General features: G+C 42.4%; 1 protein-coding gene across 1 annotated transcript in view; it reads right to left on the minus strand.

Annotated features, from left to right (window-relative positions):
• Window positions 1–2,015: 2,015 nt before the first annotated feature.
• The window catches only part of LOC144682930 (stromelysin-1-like), a 28,011-nt gene continuing 11,921 nt past the window's right edge, over window positions 2,016–18,105 (minus strand). The window contains exons 5-10 of the mRNA XM_078545835.1: window positions 17,668–17,829; window positions 13,443–13,566; window positions 10,260–10,393; window positions 3,652–3,808; window positions 3,442–3,542; window positions 2,016–2,524 (exon numbers count right to left, since the gene is read on the minus strand). Of these exons, the coding sequence (XP_078401961.1) occupies window positions 2,427–2,524; window positions 3,442–3,542; window positions 3,652–3,808; window positions 10,260–10,393; window positions 13,443–13,566; window positions 17,668–17,829 (776 nt within the window). The 3' untranslated portion in view covers window positions 2,016–2,426. The remainder of the gene's footprint in view (window positions 2,525–3,441; window positions 3,543–3,651; window positions 3,809–10,259; window positions 10,394–13,442; window positions 13,567–17,667; window positions 17,830–18,105) is intronic.

Below are 18,105 nucleotides of genomic sequence, written 5' to 3' on the forward strand. Positions count from 1 at the left end.
CCGCTGTTTAAACTGCCCAGAAGTCTCGCTGTTTAAACTATTCCAGAAGTCTCGCTCTTTAAACTGCCCCGAAGTCTCACTGTTTAAACTGTTCAGAAGTATCGCTGTTTCAACTGTCCCGAAGTCTCTCTTTTTAAGCCACCTGAAGTCTCGCAAGACCAGAAGTCAGTGTCTATTGATGGGGCAGGCAGAATTTCTGCCCACATCAGATCTTCCAAAAGGGCCTCTGGAGAAACTTCAGAGCTAGACCTTGAAAAATTCAGCCAAACTTCAGCCAAGTCCTATTACAGGTGCCACATAAAGCCAATTGGCAGGATTTATACCTCTAGTGCATGTAATTTAGTTGCAATATTATGGTATACTTTGATTAATTGTTTTCTCCTTATTTACGTCAGTGATTGATGGTTCTGCTTCTAAGTTGTGACCATGTCTGAACTCCATTCAACTTAACAAGCTTCTTTTTTTCCCAAGGTACCTTTTTAAAAGTGTGATTTATTCCTCCCCAACATGTTTAACTACATTTACTATCGTTAATTTATATTTAATTTATATTTACTGTAGTTACCATAGATGCTCTATTTACCTCTCTGTAAGAATATCAGGACCAGGCCCTGAATCTCTGAATCTTGAGCTTGTCATGTGCATGCAATCGGCGGGCTCAGAAGCGGATGTGAAATGCGCTCCCGGCCACGATCAGCCCTCAAGCGCAATATCACACTGGCTGGCCAATTAACGAGCAGCCAGTGTAAAACACGCACTGAGAAAGGCTTGGCACTGGGGGGGCGGGGGTGCGGTGGGAAGAGCGCATGCGCCAAGAAAGGTGAGGGTTGGGGTGGGCACTGCTAATGAGCTCCCTGAAGGCAGACAGCTGCTGCGGACCTGCCTCAGGGAGCTGCAGACCTGGACAGATTAAATGAGAAGAGAAAGGTGCAGCAAACTGTGTCTATGCTGCACATTCAAGCACCTGACAGCAGAAGTCAAAAAACCTCAGACACCCAGACATCTTTTTTTTATTATATTTCACCCCCCAGACATTTCATCCCGCCCTGGATCAAGGTTGTAGCAAAAATGAAAAGCTCACCAGGCCGATTGGCCTGTCTGCCAACCATAAAATTGGACGGGCAATGTAAAATCACGGTCAACAGATTTTTTAATGACCTTAATTGGCCCTTTAATTGTCGGCAGGCATGGCTCCGACTCCCGTGCGCAGCCCCTGACCTCACCATTACACATGTGTGCCATGACACTGGGATGCATGTCCGACGTCATTTCATGCAATTTTACATGCTTTCAGGTCCAGCGCGGGCCTGACCTCAGAATGCAAAATTCAGGCCCAGGAGTAAATAAGGATGAGGTTTTTGGAAGCAGAAGTGGAGATTTATAGAGAGGTGGGCTATGTTATAGAAATATAAGGATGGTATGTTGCTACTAACATGGATATGGGGATTGGAAACTGAGCCCTGGGTGTCACATCTCTTGGCTAATTGCAAGATGGCAGCTGTGAAGTTGATGGAATCAATTTTGGCTCTTGGGGGTGTTAACACACAAATACTTTCACGCTTGGCTTTGTAGACACAAGTGTTTTTTGAATCTTGCTCGTTAACTCAACAAACTCTTTCTCATCAGCCTAGAAGGCTTTATTATTTAGTCCAATTAGACTCATTACCTGAAGTAATTCTTATTAAGAATATATAATATTTTAAATAATTAAATTTAAGGACAAAGGAACAGTAGGAGGCCATTCTACTTTTCAATAGGCAGGTGTTTAATGAGACGGTCTAACTCCATCCACTTGCCTTGGCACCATATACCCTAATACCCTTGGCTAGCAAGAATGTCAGATTAAAATTACTAATGGAGCTGGCTTCTACTGCTAATTTTGGGAGGCAGTTCTGCATTTTAACCACCTTCTGTGACAGTGTTTCCTAACTTCTCTCCTATGATCTATTGTGGTAAAAATCAGTGTCAGTTCATATTAAGTTTGGTGTTGATATATAGAGCAATGACGACCAGCATCCTTTAACTTGTTCTTTATTTTCAACAGGATATACTGAAGTCATAATTTTTGACATGAATAACTTGAATTTATGGATTAGTAGAAAGAAATATTTTGTCTTAATTACCATGAATATTCTAATCTACTTTAAATGCAAATATGTAAGAAATTTCACATAAACATTTACTGCACAACATCGTATATTCATAGTTCAATGTATGCTGAGTGGTACTTTAGATGCTAAAATAATATTGTCTTGTTACAAATTATGCAATAGATTGAGCAAATAAATCAATTGTGAAAGAGTTAATGATTAAACTTCATCGAATAGCTAATTTTGTCTTACATCTAAGATAACCTGTCCATCCTCTGTGAGCAATATTCTTCATGGGTTGGAGTACACAGCAGTGTCGTAGCAAAGCGCATTTATTTAGGGACAATTCATCCACCCTGTTGGTTTGATACGTTTTATTAATAGGTTACGCTTGTATTTGAACACAAAAGGTCCACTTGTGAGGTAGAAAAACCCTGTTGATTCAAAAAAAGTTTTATTTATTATTTGCTTAAAACACTCGAACCACATTTCCTCATGAGTTCTGTCAGATTCATGTTGTAACTCTGGCAGGACACCAGGAGAACATCTTGGAAACAGACAGATGCCAGGTCCCAGCTGACTCCGGTTTGTCTTATAATGGGTAGAATATCTGGCCGCTTCATACAAGACCAATGATGCTGAGAGAGCAGAGCTAGAATAGGGGACAGGGATTCCTGGTGTTGGGATTTCCTGCATTCCTATCCTAGAAAGGATTTGAATAAGGTTCAAAACTGGCATTCTAAGAGAGATGAGATGTATCAGTCAACCGACTGGTGCAAGTGGGTGTCATTGTCAGGCCAGAGAAGCAGCACAGAAGACAGTTACTTGTTTTAAAATTCTGGATTGGCTTCCTGCACAGAAGGGCAGAGGGAGCCCACTAGATCTCTAAGGTTTCCTGGTCATTGACCTGCACATGTTGGCCAAGCCAGATAGGGACAGCATATTCCCCTTCCCTAAAGGGCAACGGCTTCATGGTCATCATTAGGCTTTTAATTCCAGATTTTTATTGGAATCAAATTTTGCCATCTGCCACGGTGGGATTCATACCTACATCCCCAGAGCATTCCTCTGGATTACTAGTTCAGTGACAATACCATTATGCCACCACTTCCCCAGCATATATGTGCATGCAAAACATGCATACATGTGCAGATAACTAAAATCAAATCAGCACAATTTACTTCAAATTTTCACTTTAGCCAGAGGAGCACAGCCAGGAAAAGACAAAATTAAAGGAGCGAAGCACATGCAGTCACAATTTTGATGGTTATTGTTATTCCAGGGGTTCCCTCATAATATAAATATTTCAAATATTGTCCAGATTATGGCTCCAAAACACAGCTGCACTTACCGTTATGTCTAAAAGCTGCATCCACTTGGGAAATTTCAGTAAAGATGTCTCTTATTAAATATGGGCTTCTACGGGTCATTTGATTTCTACGTGTAGAATAGCTAAATAAGAAAGTACATGGTACAATGTGTTATGATCTCCAGGGAAAACACACAACTAAAGCATCAGAAAATGGGTTAAAGGATGAAAAAAAATTCTGAAAGCACATACATCCAGAGTTGGTCACCCACAAAGAATAGTATTGTGTTACGTCGAGCATATGATGCAGCATCTATTTTAGTAACACTGCTTGAAAATCCAAAATCAGAGATAGGCTTTGGGAACCCTGAGTTGAGAACAGTCCCGGTGAAAAGCCAGTACTGAGATCCTGCAAGGTGAACACATCTTATTTTTAAAAAATTATCACAAACTGATTGACCAAACCTATCACTGAATTTTATATCATAACAATACTTACAAGGCTATATACCATTGTGATGATCATACACTCCAACTGATTTGCATTCAGTGTTGGCACACATAGACATAGTCATTGTACTAACAATATTGGGAATAACCGATATAATGACCAACTATGAGGAGGAACATCCTCTCATAACTTGAGCATCATGACTGGAAGGATAATCATGATAATGTCACAAGTTCTAAGAAATTAACTCAAGATGACAGTGCATCCATCAATATCAGTCTAGTGAAACCACTGACCCACCGTACAAAGCCACGGTAAAATTTTAGTATTGTGAACGTGGTGAGAAACTGAAAGGTCAGAGAGGAGAGAGATTCTGAGATGAAGCACAGGAGAAAAAAGAAGATGTCAAGAAAAATAGAGTAGTGTGGTTAGAGGAAGATTATGGGGAAGATAACTTCCCTCCAGGAATAGGAAAATAAACCAACAGGTCAATCTCTGCCACCCTCAGTCATTGCCTATTTGGTTAGAGATGGTTAGATGCCAATCTTTCAACTTGATTATGTCTGCACCATTTATCATATCGACGTGTGAGCAAGTGATCAGTCCATGGAACAGACTTTCAAGGGAGATGATGAAAGAAATTACTACTTATTCCTTCAAATTCAAATTAGATTTCATTCAGAAAATAACACCCTGGGATACATTAATTTGAGACGTAATATGTGGTAGGTGTAGCATGCCTAGGAGGGAAGAAGTGACTTTGAACCTATGGGCTGTGAAATTGGCCTCTGTAGCCCTCTGAAGCCCAAAGCTGCAAAAATGTCAGCTTGAATGCTTCCAGTCACTTCCACTGTGACCTATGTGTCACCGCTCAATTGTCAGTACAGGCATGAGTGTACTGCGCGTGCACCAGAAACATGTAAATAGGTTTTGGTGCATAATCTGGTATTTTGGACCACACAGGTCCAGATTACGCCCTGTTTTAATCACTCCAAGATGTCCAATGCATTTGGCCACCTAGCAGGACTTCCAAACACCCACCAGGAACGCTATTTAAAGCGTAACGTCAACTTTCAGGTGAGGTACTTTTAAGTTCCTTTTCCTGGTGCTGTGTTCGTGAAAGTACTGCTTTCTGTGTTACTGGAGGAAATTTGCAAAGTATTTGGATTTACAAGGGAGTGGTACTGGATCTTGACAAGGTGGTGAGAGGAATTTGAAGCCCTGTCAGACAAAACTTTGCTTCAGAAATAGGGGATGCATCATGAATTGGAAATGGAATCCAGAGAATAGAAGGCCAGGAAGACTACTCCACATTTGTTTAGGGAACATCACCTGCCTTCACCACAGCCACGGAAGCAGTGCTTAAATGTACCGCCTCCTTCAACTGAATCTGCAGCCACAGAGCAGGGCAATGGCAATGCTTCCACTGGCTGTAAGGATTATTGCCCTAAATTTCTGCACCAGCAGACCCTTTCAGGCAGAAGTACGCAACATGAGCAACATCTCACAGTTCAGTGTCAATCGCAGCATTAGGGAGGTGAAAGAGGCCCTAAATAGAAGGAGAGGAAACTTTTTCATCTTCTTATGGACCAGGGAGAAGCAGGAGAAGACAGGAGAAGAAAGGGATACACACTCTGTACCTGACTCATGACTTCCCCTCTGCCACCTGGCCACATAAGGTTAATACACCTACAGTGAGATCCATGCAGAAACCAGGAATGTCATGGAGGAGACCATTGACATTCTGAAACAATGGTTTTGTTGCCAAAGCTGCTTGGTAACTTGGTACTCACTGGAGTGTGTCTCCAAGTTCATGATGGTCTGCTGTGTCCTCCATAACCTTGGAATTAAGCAGGCACAAGCCTTCTCACTAGGCATTCAGAGACTACCTTGGCAGGAGGAGAATTGGAGGAGGCATCTGGGGCTCAGGCTCCAGTTCTCCTCATCACCTTGCTTCACAATTCCCCACCTCTCAATCCATCTGCTATGTGCCATCAGTGTCCTCTAGACCAAAACCCTGAAATAAAAGCCACCACTAAAGTAAAAACATTCTATAATATATTAGCCATCAACACTTCCATTAATGCATACAAAACTAACTTTTCATTCCCGTGCACTTTCTTATTTCATGCCTTATGGGTAGGTTTGCCTGTCTTAGTGCCCCTGCACAGAGCTGCCCCAGCGGTTGCAGCACCGGGTAACAGGCTGCTGAATTTTGCTGGTGGATACTGCAGATGGCCTTGCAGGACAACCTTCAGGAGCTCTGGGCCTCGAAGGTCCAGCTGTGATCTGCTCCATCTTGGGTGGCAGTTCTGGGCTGGTTTACTGACAGGCAAAGGCTGTAACACTGGCAAAGCGGTAATGGTGAGAGCACAAATACTATCATCCTGAGAGAGGACAGCAGGTTGTTGCACAATGGAGCCATGATCTTTCCCCAGGATAGTGCCTTAGCAATTTTAGTAACCAGCTGGAGCAGGGATCACTGAACTGCTGCAAGAGCCTGCATGCTCCTTTGAGCATTGGCATCCATGCTCATGGTGACAGCAGACTGAACCAGTATGCCACCAATTTGGGCTGCCTGGCCACAAGCATGGATCTCATGACCTCAATGTGAGATATTGGGTGGCTTCCATCTGTGCTGCAATGGAAGCTGAGACATTGGCCACCACACACTGCATCATGGGTGGACCTGCAAGTGCTATCATGGAATTGTCCTTCACTCCATGCTGGAAAGGAAGGGCTCCAATCTCTTCTGCGACTTCCCCTCCTCTGAGTTGGCACACAAACTTTCCTTTCTACCTTTCTATGAGAAGCCAGCCTGCAGACCACTCACTCCGAGTGACTCACCACATGCTGACCTTGACTCTATACTGCTCCTTAAAGTTCACTCAGTGCCACTATCTGAGCTGGTGGCTGCAATTATCGCATCAAATAATGATGCTTCTTCATTGGGCATTTGGTGTAGCTCTCGGCCTTCAAAGGGAGACTGCAGTGGCTGGTCAGGTGACAGTTCTTGAATATCCCACAGCAGAAATGCAGAATGGGAGGGTTGGGGTGAAGGAAGATGAGTGAGCTGGAAAGCAAGTGATCCATGATCACACCATCAGGAGCCCACATTTAATGCCAGATGAGGGTGAAATAAGATTTGGGAAGGCGCATATGGCAGGAACATACTGTCATCCTCAATGTTCTCAGTGACGCCGAATGCAACAGAATCAGTCACAGCCGGATCCGTGATGCAGAGCAACATCTCCTCTAGGAGGCTCAGGAGATGCAGGTGGCTTGTCCCCCACTGATTCTCTGCCACGTCCTGTGATTATGTGCTACCTGATCCTGCAAGAGAGCCAGAGGATTGTCATTGAAGCTGTTGCAATTTGTTTAGGTAATGTGCCTGCCATGGCTGAATAGCTGGAGCTAGGGAAGCAGCGTAAGGTGGATGTGAGGCTGACAGCATTAGTAAGTGTGTGACAGTGAAGTGCAGGATCTGAATGTTAAGCATGAATCTTGAGTGCTGAAGAGTAAGTGAGGGGGGTATGGTGTGTTGAGCAGTGTAAGAAGTTAATGGCGTGGGGCATGGGGGATGTCCTTTGCAGGTACATTCACTGACTTTGAATGTGAGGTCTTAGAGTCTTTTTTGGCACAGCAGCCAGGTTCCCAGAACCAGAGCCTGAGAATTGACATCTCTAGCCATCTGCTTCCAACCCCTCCTCAGAGAGTTCCTTGAGAGTCATCAAGAGGGCCAAGCCTCCATTAAGAGGTCCAAGTCTGTGGATTATGCTAACCACACATGCACCTGGGCCCCCTGCTGAACATGCAGCCAGTCAGCAGCATCTTTCACACAGGACTGCACTCTGAAATCATTTCGATGAGCAGGCAGTGTGCCGTTTGTCTGCTGCCTGCTTCAACAAGGCCAAGGACGGGGTAATCACGTATCGCAATCCCCTTACCCAATATCAGGACTTATCCAACCTTTCCCCCATGGTTTCAGAGCTCTCCTCATTACAGTTTTCTTTGTGTCATTTCAGGATCTGTTTCAGACTAATTGATGGAGATGGATCGCTTTGACTAGCCAACAACTCCATTATTATTGTACCATGCGACCACAAGGATGGCAATTGGCCAAACAGGTGAGCTGTGGTGTTCATCACCTAGGAATTCCTGAGTTTCTATATTAATTTTACATGAATGTCAGAAATAATTATACTGCTTAGGATTCTTAACTTTGTTTAAAAGCCCTAAAGATACATCTTGAAGTATTTGAACTACCTATTTTCTGATGAACTGCTGTTGAGAACCAAATGGTGCTGTTCAAATCAATGTAATTGATTAACATTTAACATATGCTTTTGTGCCACAACTACAGTCAGATATACGAATCTGACATATTAAATGAATTATCAGGAGCAGACTGCAATCCAAAGTGATTTTGTGCACTAAAATATGGAATCATGCAACAATTTGAATTAAGCAACATAGATGATACAGCAAAGTTGGAAATTAGTGTTTAAAAACGTGAACTTTCAGGTAATTTCATCTAAACAATTTTGAATTAAGAATAAACACCAAGGGGAAAAATTTTCCCCTTGTTGGGGGAGAAGTGCAGGAGTGGGCACGGGCAGGCGCGCCTCTGATCGGCACCCTGGATCGGGGGTGTGCCGCCATTTTACATGGGCGGGCCAATTAAGGCCCACCCAGCATGACATCTGCCAGAAAACGCTAAGCGCCCCCTGTGCAGGCCGGGGTGGGGGGAGGATTCCTCAGCCAGGAGTGTGCAAGCGCATGAAAGAGCGCACTGATCTCCCTAAGGCTAAGTGCTGCCTCAGGGAGATCAGCTCCAAATTTAAAAATGTTAAAGAGAGGAAAACAAAATTTCCCTGACATGAGTAGGGACATGTCAATCACTTTTAGTGAAACATTTATTAACTATTTAAAAACCCTCATGAAACCTCATCCCGACCGTGGATGAGGTTTCAGGCTTTCTCTGAAGCCCGCCAGGGCTCCCGGCCTGCCCGCCAACCTTAAGGTTGGACGGGCAGGTCCATTAATTATGTTAAGTACTTTTTAAATGGCCTCAATAGGCCGTTGACAGGTCGGCTGGCGCACAGCTGAATTGGCTGCACCCTCACCGACCTGAAAATGGAAATGACACGCAGGGTGACATTGGGAGTTCTGCCCACCATCATCCCGCGTGACTTTACGCATCGGCGAGTGGGCTCCCCACTCACCGACCGGAAGATCCTGCCCATGAGCCAAATCTTCTTGGGATCATAATGAGCTCAAGGTGCATGCAGTTAAATCTGCCAGCAAATTCATTGGATTAAGAGATACACTTTGTGTTGCAAACCCCAGAATTTGTTAGTCAAATCATGTCACTTGGCCATTTGTTTCAGCTAAATGGCATCTCACCTCCCCATTATTTTTATGAACTTGGTAGGGTTGCATATTAATTGACCATTAAACTCAGCTGAAGTATCCTTGTAACAATGTAATAATTGTTAATGCAATAACCAGCCCAGAAAGGGAACAATTTAAACTGTTGAGTCTCACTTTGCCTGTAGGTAATTCTTCTTAGTGATGTTAAACATTGGCTCAGATCTTCTAGTCTCTGAATAGTTGGAGACCAGACGTACCCCGAAAGATGCACGACGCGATCCCTCAGAAGTCCCAACGCACTGGCCCCATGGGAATTGCCCCGGAAGTTTGAACTTACGATGGGCAATTCTTCTGCTCCCCGGTACCCTCCGAAAAGTCTCCAACTCTTGAGATAGACTTGGAGAGTTTGGACAGTTCCAACTTACTTACCTTATAATTATCCAGGAAATGTTGGACAGAAAATCCTATTCTAACTCCTGGGTATCTATACAACTGACACCCCTGGCTCCTTTCCTGACCCCCCAACTATTTCCCCTGATCCCCTGACCACCCCCGACCCGACCTGTCTAGCCCCCGGCCTAACATGACTAGTTCCTCATCTGAGCTGACTCATCCCCACCACTCAACTCCCCTCCCTGACCCACCCACTTACCACCCTTTGAGACATTTAAACTCTTCACTTACCTCGTTCACTTACAGCTCGTGCCACAAAAAAAGCGGGTGTGGGTTATCTCCCCCCGATAATCCACCGCTACAAAGCAGCAATTCCAGTTCAGGCACGCTCTGCATTTCTGGAGAAGCTGGGGTCAGAAGTCCCAACCAGAAATTGGTGGGGGGTGGTGGTGGGGGGTGTGGTGGGGGGGGGGTTGGCTCTGGGGTAGCAGAGAAAAGTAGGGCCAAAGGGGCAATCCAACAGTGATTGCAACTCCTCGGAAGATTTAGACCATTGTAAATTTCATGAAGGCCCTATCACAAACAACAGAATATTATTAACACGTTAATAGATTTATTACAAAAAAAATAGGAAATGTGTAACCTGAGAAAAAAGTGATATTCATTTCCTGTTGGTTTCTGCTGGGGTATCTGATAGCAGCATCAATGTTTGACACCATACTTGGCCAAGTGCTGTTAACTGGGATTACCCGTGAGGATCTTGCAAATGTATAGAACCTATACAACAATGAACAAATTGCATTAGTGATTATCCTGGTTTGATGGGATAATTTGCTACATATGTGTTGATGGCTGGAAATCTCACTGACCGACAGTACATAATCAAAAATAAATCTCAATATTTTATCTTTGTGGGGAAAGAATTGCTGTGCTTACTAAATACAGTTGTAAACTTCTTGGTTGGCAGTTGTTTTATTTCTGCACAATTTGCCTGAAATTGGCCAAACCAGTTTAAAAGTTAAATCAATTTCAAACATAAATTTTGTCCCGTTTCCATAATGTTTTGGCCTAGATTAAAAAGACCTTGCAGAAAGCCAACCCCACCCATATACTTGGTCACACCCCCAGATGGAGTTACCCATGCTAACTGTCCCTATTTGCTGAACTTCAAAGAAATTCTTGACATTAAACATGTTTAAGGGGCAAGGACATAGTAAAGCACATTCTGGAATCTTCTAGGTATTAAAATATCTTAAATCTGTGATGAAACTGACTACAGGCCACCAATGTAATGAGCAAATGGCCCTGTATGGTTTTTAAAATTAATTTAGTTAGAAGCAGGTTACTCACTAGGCACTCTGATTAAAAATGCAAATTTTGTGTGATAAAACTCATTTTTAGCTGTATCAATAAAACTTCAGCAGGATACATCTCCTAAATATATCAGGGAATATTTTGATGCAAATATTATAAATATACAATAGTTTGCCAAATGGTGTCTGATTACATTGGATCATTGAAGATTTTATATTTGGTGGAATGCAAATTAGCTTGAGTGGAAACTTGAGCAAAAAGAACATTTCTGAAAACTGGAGCAATATTTAGCACAATCTGTGCTTGAATTGTTGATTGCGTCGAAGCAGAAAATCTTGGCCGTCCTTTATAAATGTATTTATGGTGCTGCCGCACATAGAGCACTTCCTCCATAAATGACTCGATTGCAGATAAGAAATCTACTTTACTTCGCAATAACCTCAATTAACAACAGCTCAGTAGCAGAAAGGATACTATACAGTAAGTCCCCCGTTAACAATAAAGCAAAACAATGTTGACTGAGTCAATCTCGTTCATAAAATAGGTCATTATATATTTTTACTATTGCAACGTTTGCTATAAAGTCATTTGTCACAGACTTCCTGTTCTGGGGCCTACACATTCCACATGCATACAAATGTCAAATGACATTTTTCCCGCCACTGTTGGGGTCAGTGCACCTGCTCTCTCTGCTTTCGGCCTCAGTCCTGAAGTCTCCCTTCCCCCCACTCCTGTTCCAACTCTCTGTTCTTAACTTTAAAGTCCCAAAACTCCATTGTCACCATCAGGGACTTCTTCAGCTTGCTCTGCTATCCCCCTGCCTCTGTTCCCATTTTCAGCACGAATTGAAGTGTTGGGACCTCCGCAGCAGTTACTGGCACTGACCAACTTCAACCATTGGTTGGAGTCCGATCAATCCGAAACCAGGCAACTCATTTGTGTGTTTTTTTATTAATTCATGGGATGTGAGCTTCGCTGGCTGGGCCAGCATTTACTGACAGTAAATCTCTAGTTGCCCTTGAGAAGGTGATGGTGAGCTGCCTTCTTGAACCACTGCAGTCCATGTGGTGTAGGCACACCCACGGAACTGTTAATTTACAGTATTCATGTTTAGATTGTATTTACTTTATGTTTTTAATTTATTTTATTTTAAAGACTATTTCATTTATGAATGTAGACATTTGGGAATGTATGGAATTTCACCTTATAATATTTTATTGTTTTTTCTGTTGAGAAAGGTCCTAAAGCACCTAATAACAGTACTTCTTTTATATTTAGTGGTTTATTTTCTTTCATAAGTTATTCCAGCTCAGAATGAATGGTACTGCACATGTATGGTACGGTAGTTCAGCTTCTACATTGGTTTTACCTGGTGAGTAATGTGTAATGGAACCTAACTCCGGTTTTACCATTGATTCCTATGGGAACCTATAATTCACTTAAAGCCATTTCACTTAAAGTCATGATTTTCAGGAACGCAACTGCAACTTTAAGTGAGGACTTACTGTACATAAAAATAAGAAAATTTCAACTGCTAACAATCTGAACAAATGATCTATCAGCATTTGAAAAAATAAAAAGCAAATTAACATTGTGGGTTTAAACTCTTCACCAATTGCACACCCTTCTGACAAATACCGAGTTACTCTATTTCTGGCAATTTGATCCTTCCTAGCACAGATATTGCTTTGTTTTACTCTTGCTATCACTAGCTTGTAGTCTTTTTACTTATATAGCATCTAAAATAAACGTCAGACATGCTATTAGCATTCTGTGGTCAATATTAAGTTCAACAGGTGGAAAGGGGAAGGTAGCAGCCCTGGGATCAGACCACTGCAATTCCCAACTCATTCCTGCCTCAATCTCACCCACTGCCTGGTCCTTCACAAGGGTGACTAGGAACCTCAGTCAGTGCCTAATTATATTATTCATATCAAGGCCCTATCTACATGTATACATACATAGGTCCTCATTTGCAATTTCTAGATATGCCACCCACACTTTGTCAATTTGTTCAGAGCAGTGAGTGGTCTAACGACCGATCCATGAAGGGACCGCTTGTGGCCATTCATAAAACACTCCGGGAAACATCTGAAATAAGAACAGAAAATGCTGGAAATATTCAGCAGGCCCAGGAAGTGTCTGTGCTGAGGGAAACAGCCTGCGACCTTTTTATCAGAAGGGGAAATGTCTAACTGTCTTTTAGTGAAGCCAGGTGCAGCAGGAGTGTCACCTCCCCAACCTACTCTCCTACTATTGGCCAGCGCAGCATGGGGGCCAGACAATGTCCCACCTTGCCAAAATGAAGCTGGAGCTATGGGGAATTTGCTTCTTGCTGGCAGGAAGAAAATGTGGCCCGGGCCCCTAAATAGCTCAGATGTCTTCCGCGAAGAAAGGAAAGGTGATATTGTTCTCTGCTGATAGTTAAAATCGGCCCAACTGAATTTTTTTTTGGTTTAGATGAGTTTAGTATAAATATTGAAACATGAGATTCAATAAGTGTGTTATTTACCCGTTCTTGAAAAAAACATAGCTTCCTATATTAACAGCAGCATCTGCAAACAAATTTGGGTCACACGTCGATGGTTCCTTAGTTGAAGTCGGGCCCGGTGCTTGTGTTGTCACAGCTGAAGATCCTAAATTGACAGGGATATGATTTTAAATAACGTGAAATTAAAGGAAAAATTGTTACTATGTAAATACAGTAATTGGATACACAGAAGGAAAGGCCTAATGACACTTTAAATTTATGTTTATCCTTATGATTCTCAGCCAACTCCACTTTTCAGTCAATGTCCCAGACTCCTCCATCACCACTATTGGGTGCACCCTGTCCCATCGGCAGGACAGATCCACCGGAGGTGGCAACACAAGTGAGTGTACAGAGTCAGGAGGAATTAGCTCTCGAAGGCCTCGACATTGATTCCTGACCCCATTAAGAATCATGGTATCAGATCAAACACGGACAAAGAAGCCTGGTGATGACTTCCAACTAACAACTTAGCTGAAGAATCAGTACTCCTCTGTGGTGAATACCATTTGGAAGAGACATTGAGGGTCCCAAAAGCACAGAATGTACTCTGGGCAGGGAACTTCAATGCCCATCATTAAGAGTGGCTGGGTAGCACCATGACTGGCTGAATCCTGAAGGACATAGCTATCAGACAGGGTATTGCAGCAGGTATTATGTGATGAGTGTAAGCTTTCATTAGATGGTTATATTTTAAAACATTTCTTTACTTCAAAGTTAAATGGAGTAATGAAGAGAGACATATGATCTGCTATTAGTTCTGCCTGATGGAAAGCCTGTGTGACCTGGTTACCATGTGGACAGGGGCCCAGGTCGAGCCTTATTGAAAGTCAGATGCCAAACTTAACACCTGAACACAGAGGATAGAGCAGCTGACTTTTTTGTAGGTAGACTTATAGACTGTCAGTCAGTCAGATTCAGAGATCCATGCCGGAAGCAGCACTAAACATACCTAAAAATGAGGTGCCAATCTGATGAAGCTACAAAACAGGACTATATCAATGTTAAACAGAGGAAGCAGCATGCTATAGATATAGTGATCTTACAACCAACAGTTCAGATCCTGTCCTGCCACATCCAGTTATGAAGCATGGTGGATAATTGAACAACTTAACTGAGAAGGTGGCTTAAAAAACACCCCCATCCTCAATAATGGCGGAGCCCAGCATGTCTGTGCAAAAGACAAATCTGAAACATGTGCAACCATTTTCAGCGAGAAGTGCCGAGTGGATGATCTGTCTCGGCCTCCCACTGAGGTCCCCTCCAATATAGATCCAGTCTTCATCCAATTTGACTTACTAAATAAATGGCTGAAGGGGCTGGATACAACTTCCAAAGAATTGTGCTCCAGTCCAGCAACAGTGCTGGTACCTACTCGACAAAGTGGAAAATTGCCCAGCTATGTCCTGTCCACCAAAACCAAGACAAATCCAGTATGGCCAATTACCGCCCCATCAGTCTGCTCTCAACCTTCAGCAAATCGATAGAAGGGGCTGATGACATTGCTATTAAACAGTACTTACTCACCAATCACCTGCTCATTGTTGCTCGGTTTGCGTCCCACCAGGACCATTTGTACCAGGCTTCATTACAACTTTCAAACAAATATGGACAAAATAACTAAATTCCAGAGGGTGAGGTGAGTGTGACTACCCTTGACAACAATTAACCTAGTGTGGCTGCTTATTCAATGATCTTCCCTCTATCATAAGGTCAGAAATGGGGGAGTTTTCTGATGATTACACAGTATTCAGTTCAGTTATAACTCATGAAGCAGTCTTTGCCTATATGCAGCAAAATTTGGCAACATTCAGGCTTGGGCTGTGAAATGACAAGTAACATTCATGCCACATTGGTTTCAGACATTGAGCATCTTCAACAAAAGACAATCTAACCATCTCCTCTTGACATTCAACAGCATTACCATTACTAAACGCCCCACTATCACCCCTGCAGGGTTACTATTGACCAAGAACTTAACTGAACCAACATGAGATACTGTGCTTACAACAGCAGGCCGGAGGCTGGGAATTCTGCAGTCATTAACTTGCCTCCTGATTCCTGAAAGCCTGTTCACCATCTACAAGACACTTGCCTGGATGAGTGCAGCTCCAACATCACTCAAGAAGCTTGACACAATCCAGGACAAAGCAGCCTGATTGTTTGGCAGCCCATCCACCACTTTAAACATTCACTACCTCCACCACCAACACACAGCAGCAGCAGTGTGTACCATCTACAAGAATGCACTGTGGCAACTCACCAAGGCTGCTTCAATAGCACCTTCTAAACCTGTGAATTCTAACACCTAAGACAAGGGTAGCAGGGGTATGCTCAAGTTCCCCTCCCAGTCACACACTATCCTGACTTGGAACTATATCACCGTTCTTTCATCAGTTTTGGCTTAAAATCTTGGAACTCCTTACCTAACAGCACTGCCAGAGCACTCAATCACATGGACTGCATGTAATTCAAAAAGGCAGCTTATCACCACTTTCTCAAGGGCAATTAGGAATGGGCAATAAATACTGACCTTGCTAGCTATCTCCACATCCACTGAACAAATTAAAAACATCAATTGGACTATTAACTTTGTCGGTATGCACTACCTTTATTCAATTCACTTCACTTGAACACATGCTATAAAATTGGTGTGTTTTAAAATCTGTTTTTCATATAACTAAAATAATCACAATCAAATAAATAATTCACAATTACTTTGCCATTCCACACCCAAACCACTCATGAGTTCCAAGAACTTAAATGCATTGCAGAACTATAGCATAACTCCTAACTACATAGAATGCAAAAAAAAATAAATTTTGTAAACCATTGGTTCAGCTTCAACTGAAGTATTCTTGGCACTGCACTTTTGGAAGGATGTGAAAATTTTAGAGAAGGTGCAAAAAAGATTCACAAGCATGGATGAAGGACTTCGGTTATGTGGCGAGATTGGCGAAGCTGGGGTTGTTCTTCTTATGGAAGAGAAGACTGAGAGATTTGATGGCAGTATTCAAAATCATGAGAAACCTTGGTAGTGTAGATGGAGACAAATTGTTCCCATTGGCAGAAGGGCTGAGAACCAGGAGGCACTGATTTAAGGTGATTGCAAAAGAACCAATGGTGACATAAGAATTTTTTTAACCCAGCGAATGCAAAGGATTTGGAATGCAATGCCTGAGTTTGTGCTGGAGGCAAATTCAGTGGTGGCTTCCAAAAGTGAAGTGGGTAAGCAGCTGAAAAGAAAAAATTGCAAGGCTAGAGGAAAAGGGGAGTGGGGGGAAATGGGACTAACTGTTGTTACTACAGAAAGTCTGCATGATTATGACAGGTTGAATGGTCTCCTGCTGTGCTGTAACTATTCTAGGATTCTATATAAAATCACCTGAAATTTCCAGATTGCTTCTCCAGATGCCCTGCATAATTGATCTGGAAAATTGGCAGAAACTCCAGAAAAAATTGCATTATGAAATGTTTATATTGTTACTCCAAAGTTTCCACTGATCATCTGCTAAGGTAATGGCAAGAGATCAATGCTACCCCTGTGGAAATTACACCCAAAATTTTGTAAAAGAGAAAAAGAAACTAACACCAAATTGTGTAGAAGAATTAGGAGAATTGGCATAAGATTGGTTGAGAATAGTTCCAACCTGATTTTAAAGGTGGAGAGAAAAGTGGAAAGGAGAATGGTCTTTAGGAGGAAAATCCAAAGGACAGAGTTAGGCAGTTAAACAGTGCATCAAATATTGGTGCGGTAAAGAGAGGTGGCTGCACATGTTTTGGGTGTACCCACTGACCTACGTTAGCTCCCAGTTAAGCAATGCCTCAATTTTAAAACTGTCATCCTTGATTTCGAATTCCTTGATGGCTTTGACTCCATCTATCTTTGTAATCTCCTCTGCCCTACAACCCTCTAATATATGTGTGCTCTTCTAATTCTGGACCTTGAGCACTCCTGCTTTTAATCACTTTACTATTGACTTCTGTGCTTTCAGCTACCGAGGCGCTAAGCTCCGGAAGTCCCTGCCCAAACCACTCTGCATTTCTATGCCTCTTTCCTCCTTTCATGTGCTACTTCTAACCTACCTCTTTGCTCAAGCTTTTGGTCATCTGCTTTGATATTTCCTTAAGTGATTCAGTGATAAATTTTGTTTGACAACTCCCTAGTGAAGTGCTTGCAAAATTGGATTAATCAATGTCGTTGTACCGTATAAACTCTGGATTCCTTGAATGTCATCACTTGAAAGTTTAAAGCTGTCTCTTGGCACAAACTTATAGAAAGGAAGCATGACAGAGCCAGCAACATCAGAATGGTCGAGTCCCAGAGAGTGTCCAAATTCATGGGTGGCAACAATGAACAAGTTGAATCCTAGAAAAACAATGTGAAAATATCATGTTCACACCTGCCTAACTGAAGTGTATAAGGCATCATTTTTCATGGTTTATATGCATGATATTGCTTCTGTCAATCATGTAAGTTGATATTGAAATTGATTCTAAAATTGCAGAAAAAACAAATGCGCAATGCTTTATCCGTTTGTTTCAGGCATGTCACAGGTTTATATTGTTTCAAAGTGATCCAGGCTCAAATGGACCAGAAAATGATCACAAGAATAAAAAGAAGCAGACAGTATATTACCTATAT

Source organism: Cetorhinus maximus, chromosome 7 (genome assembly GCF_964194155.1).
Source record: "Cetorhinus maximus chromosome 7, sCetMax3.hap1.1, whole genome shotgun sequence".
Lineage (NCBI taxonomy): Eukaryota > Metazoa > Chordata > Chondrichthyes > Lamniformes > Cetorhinidae > Cetorhinus > Cetorhinus maximus.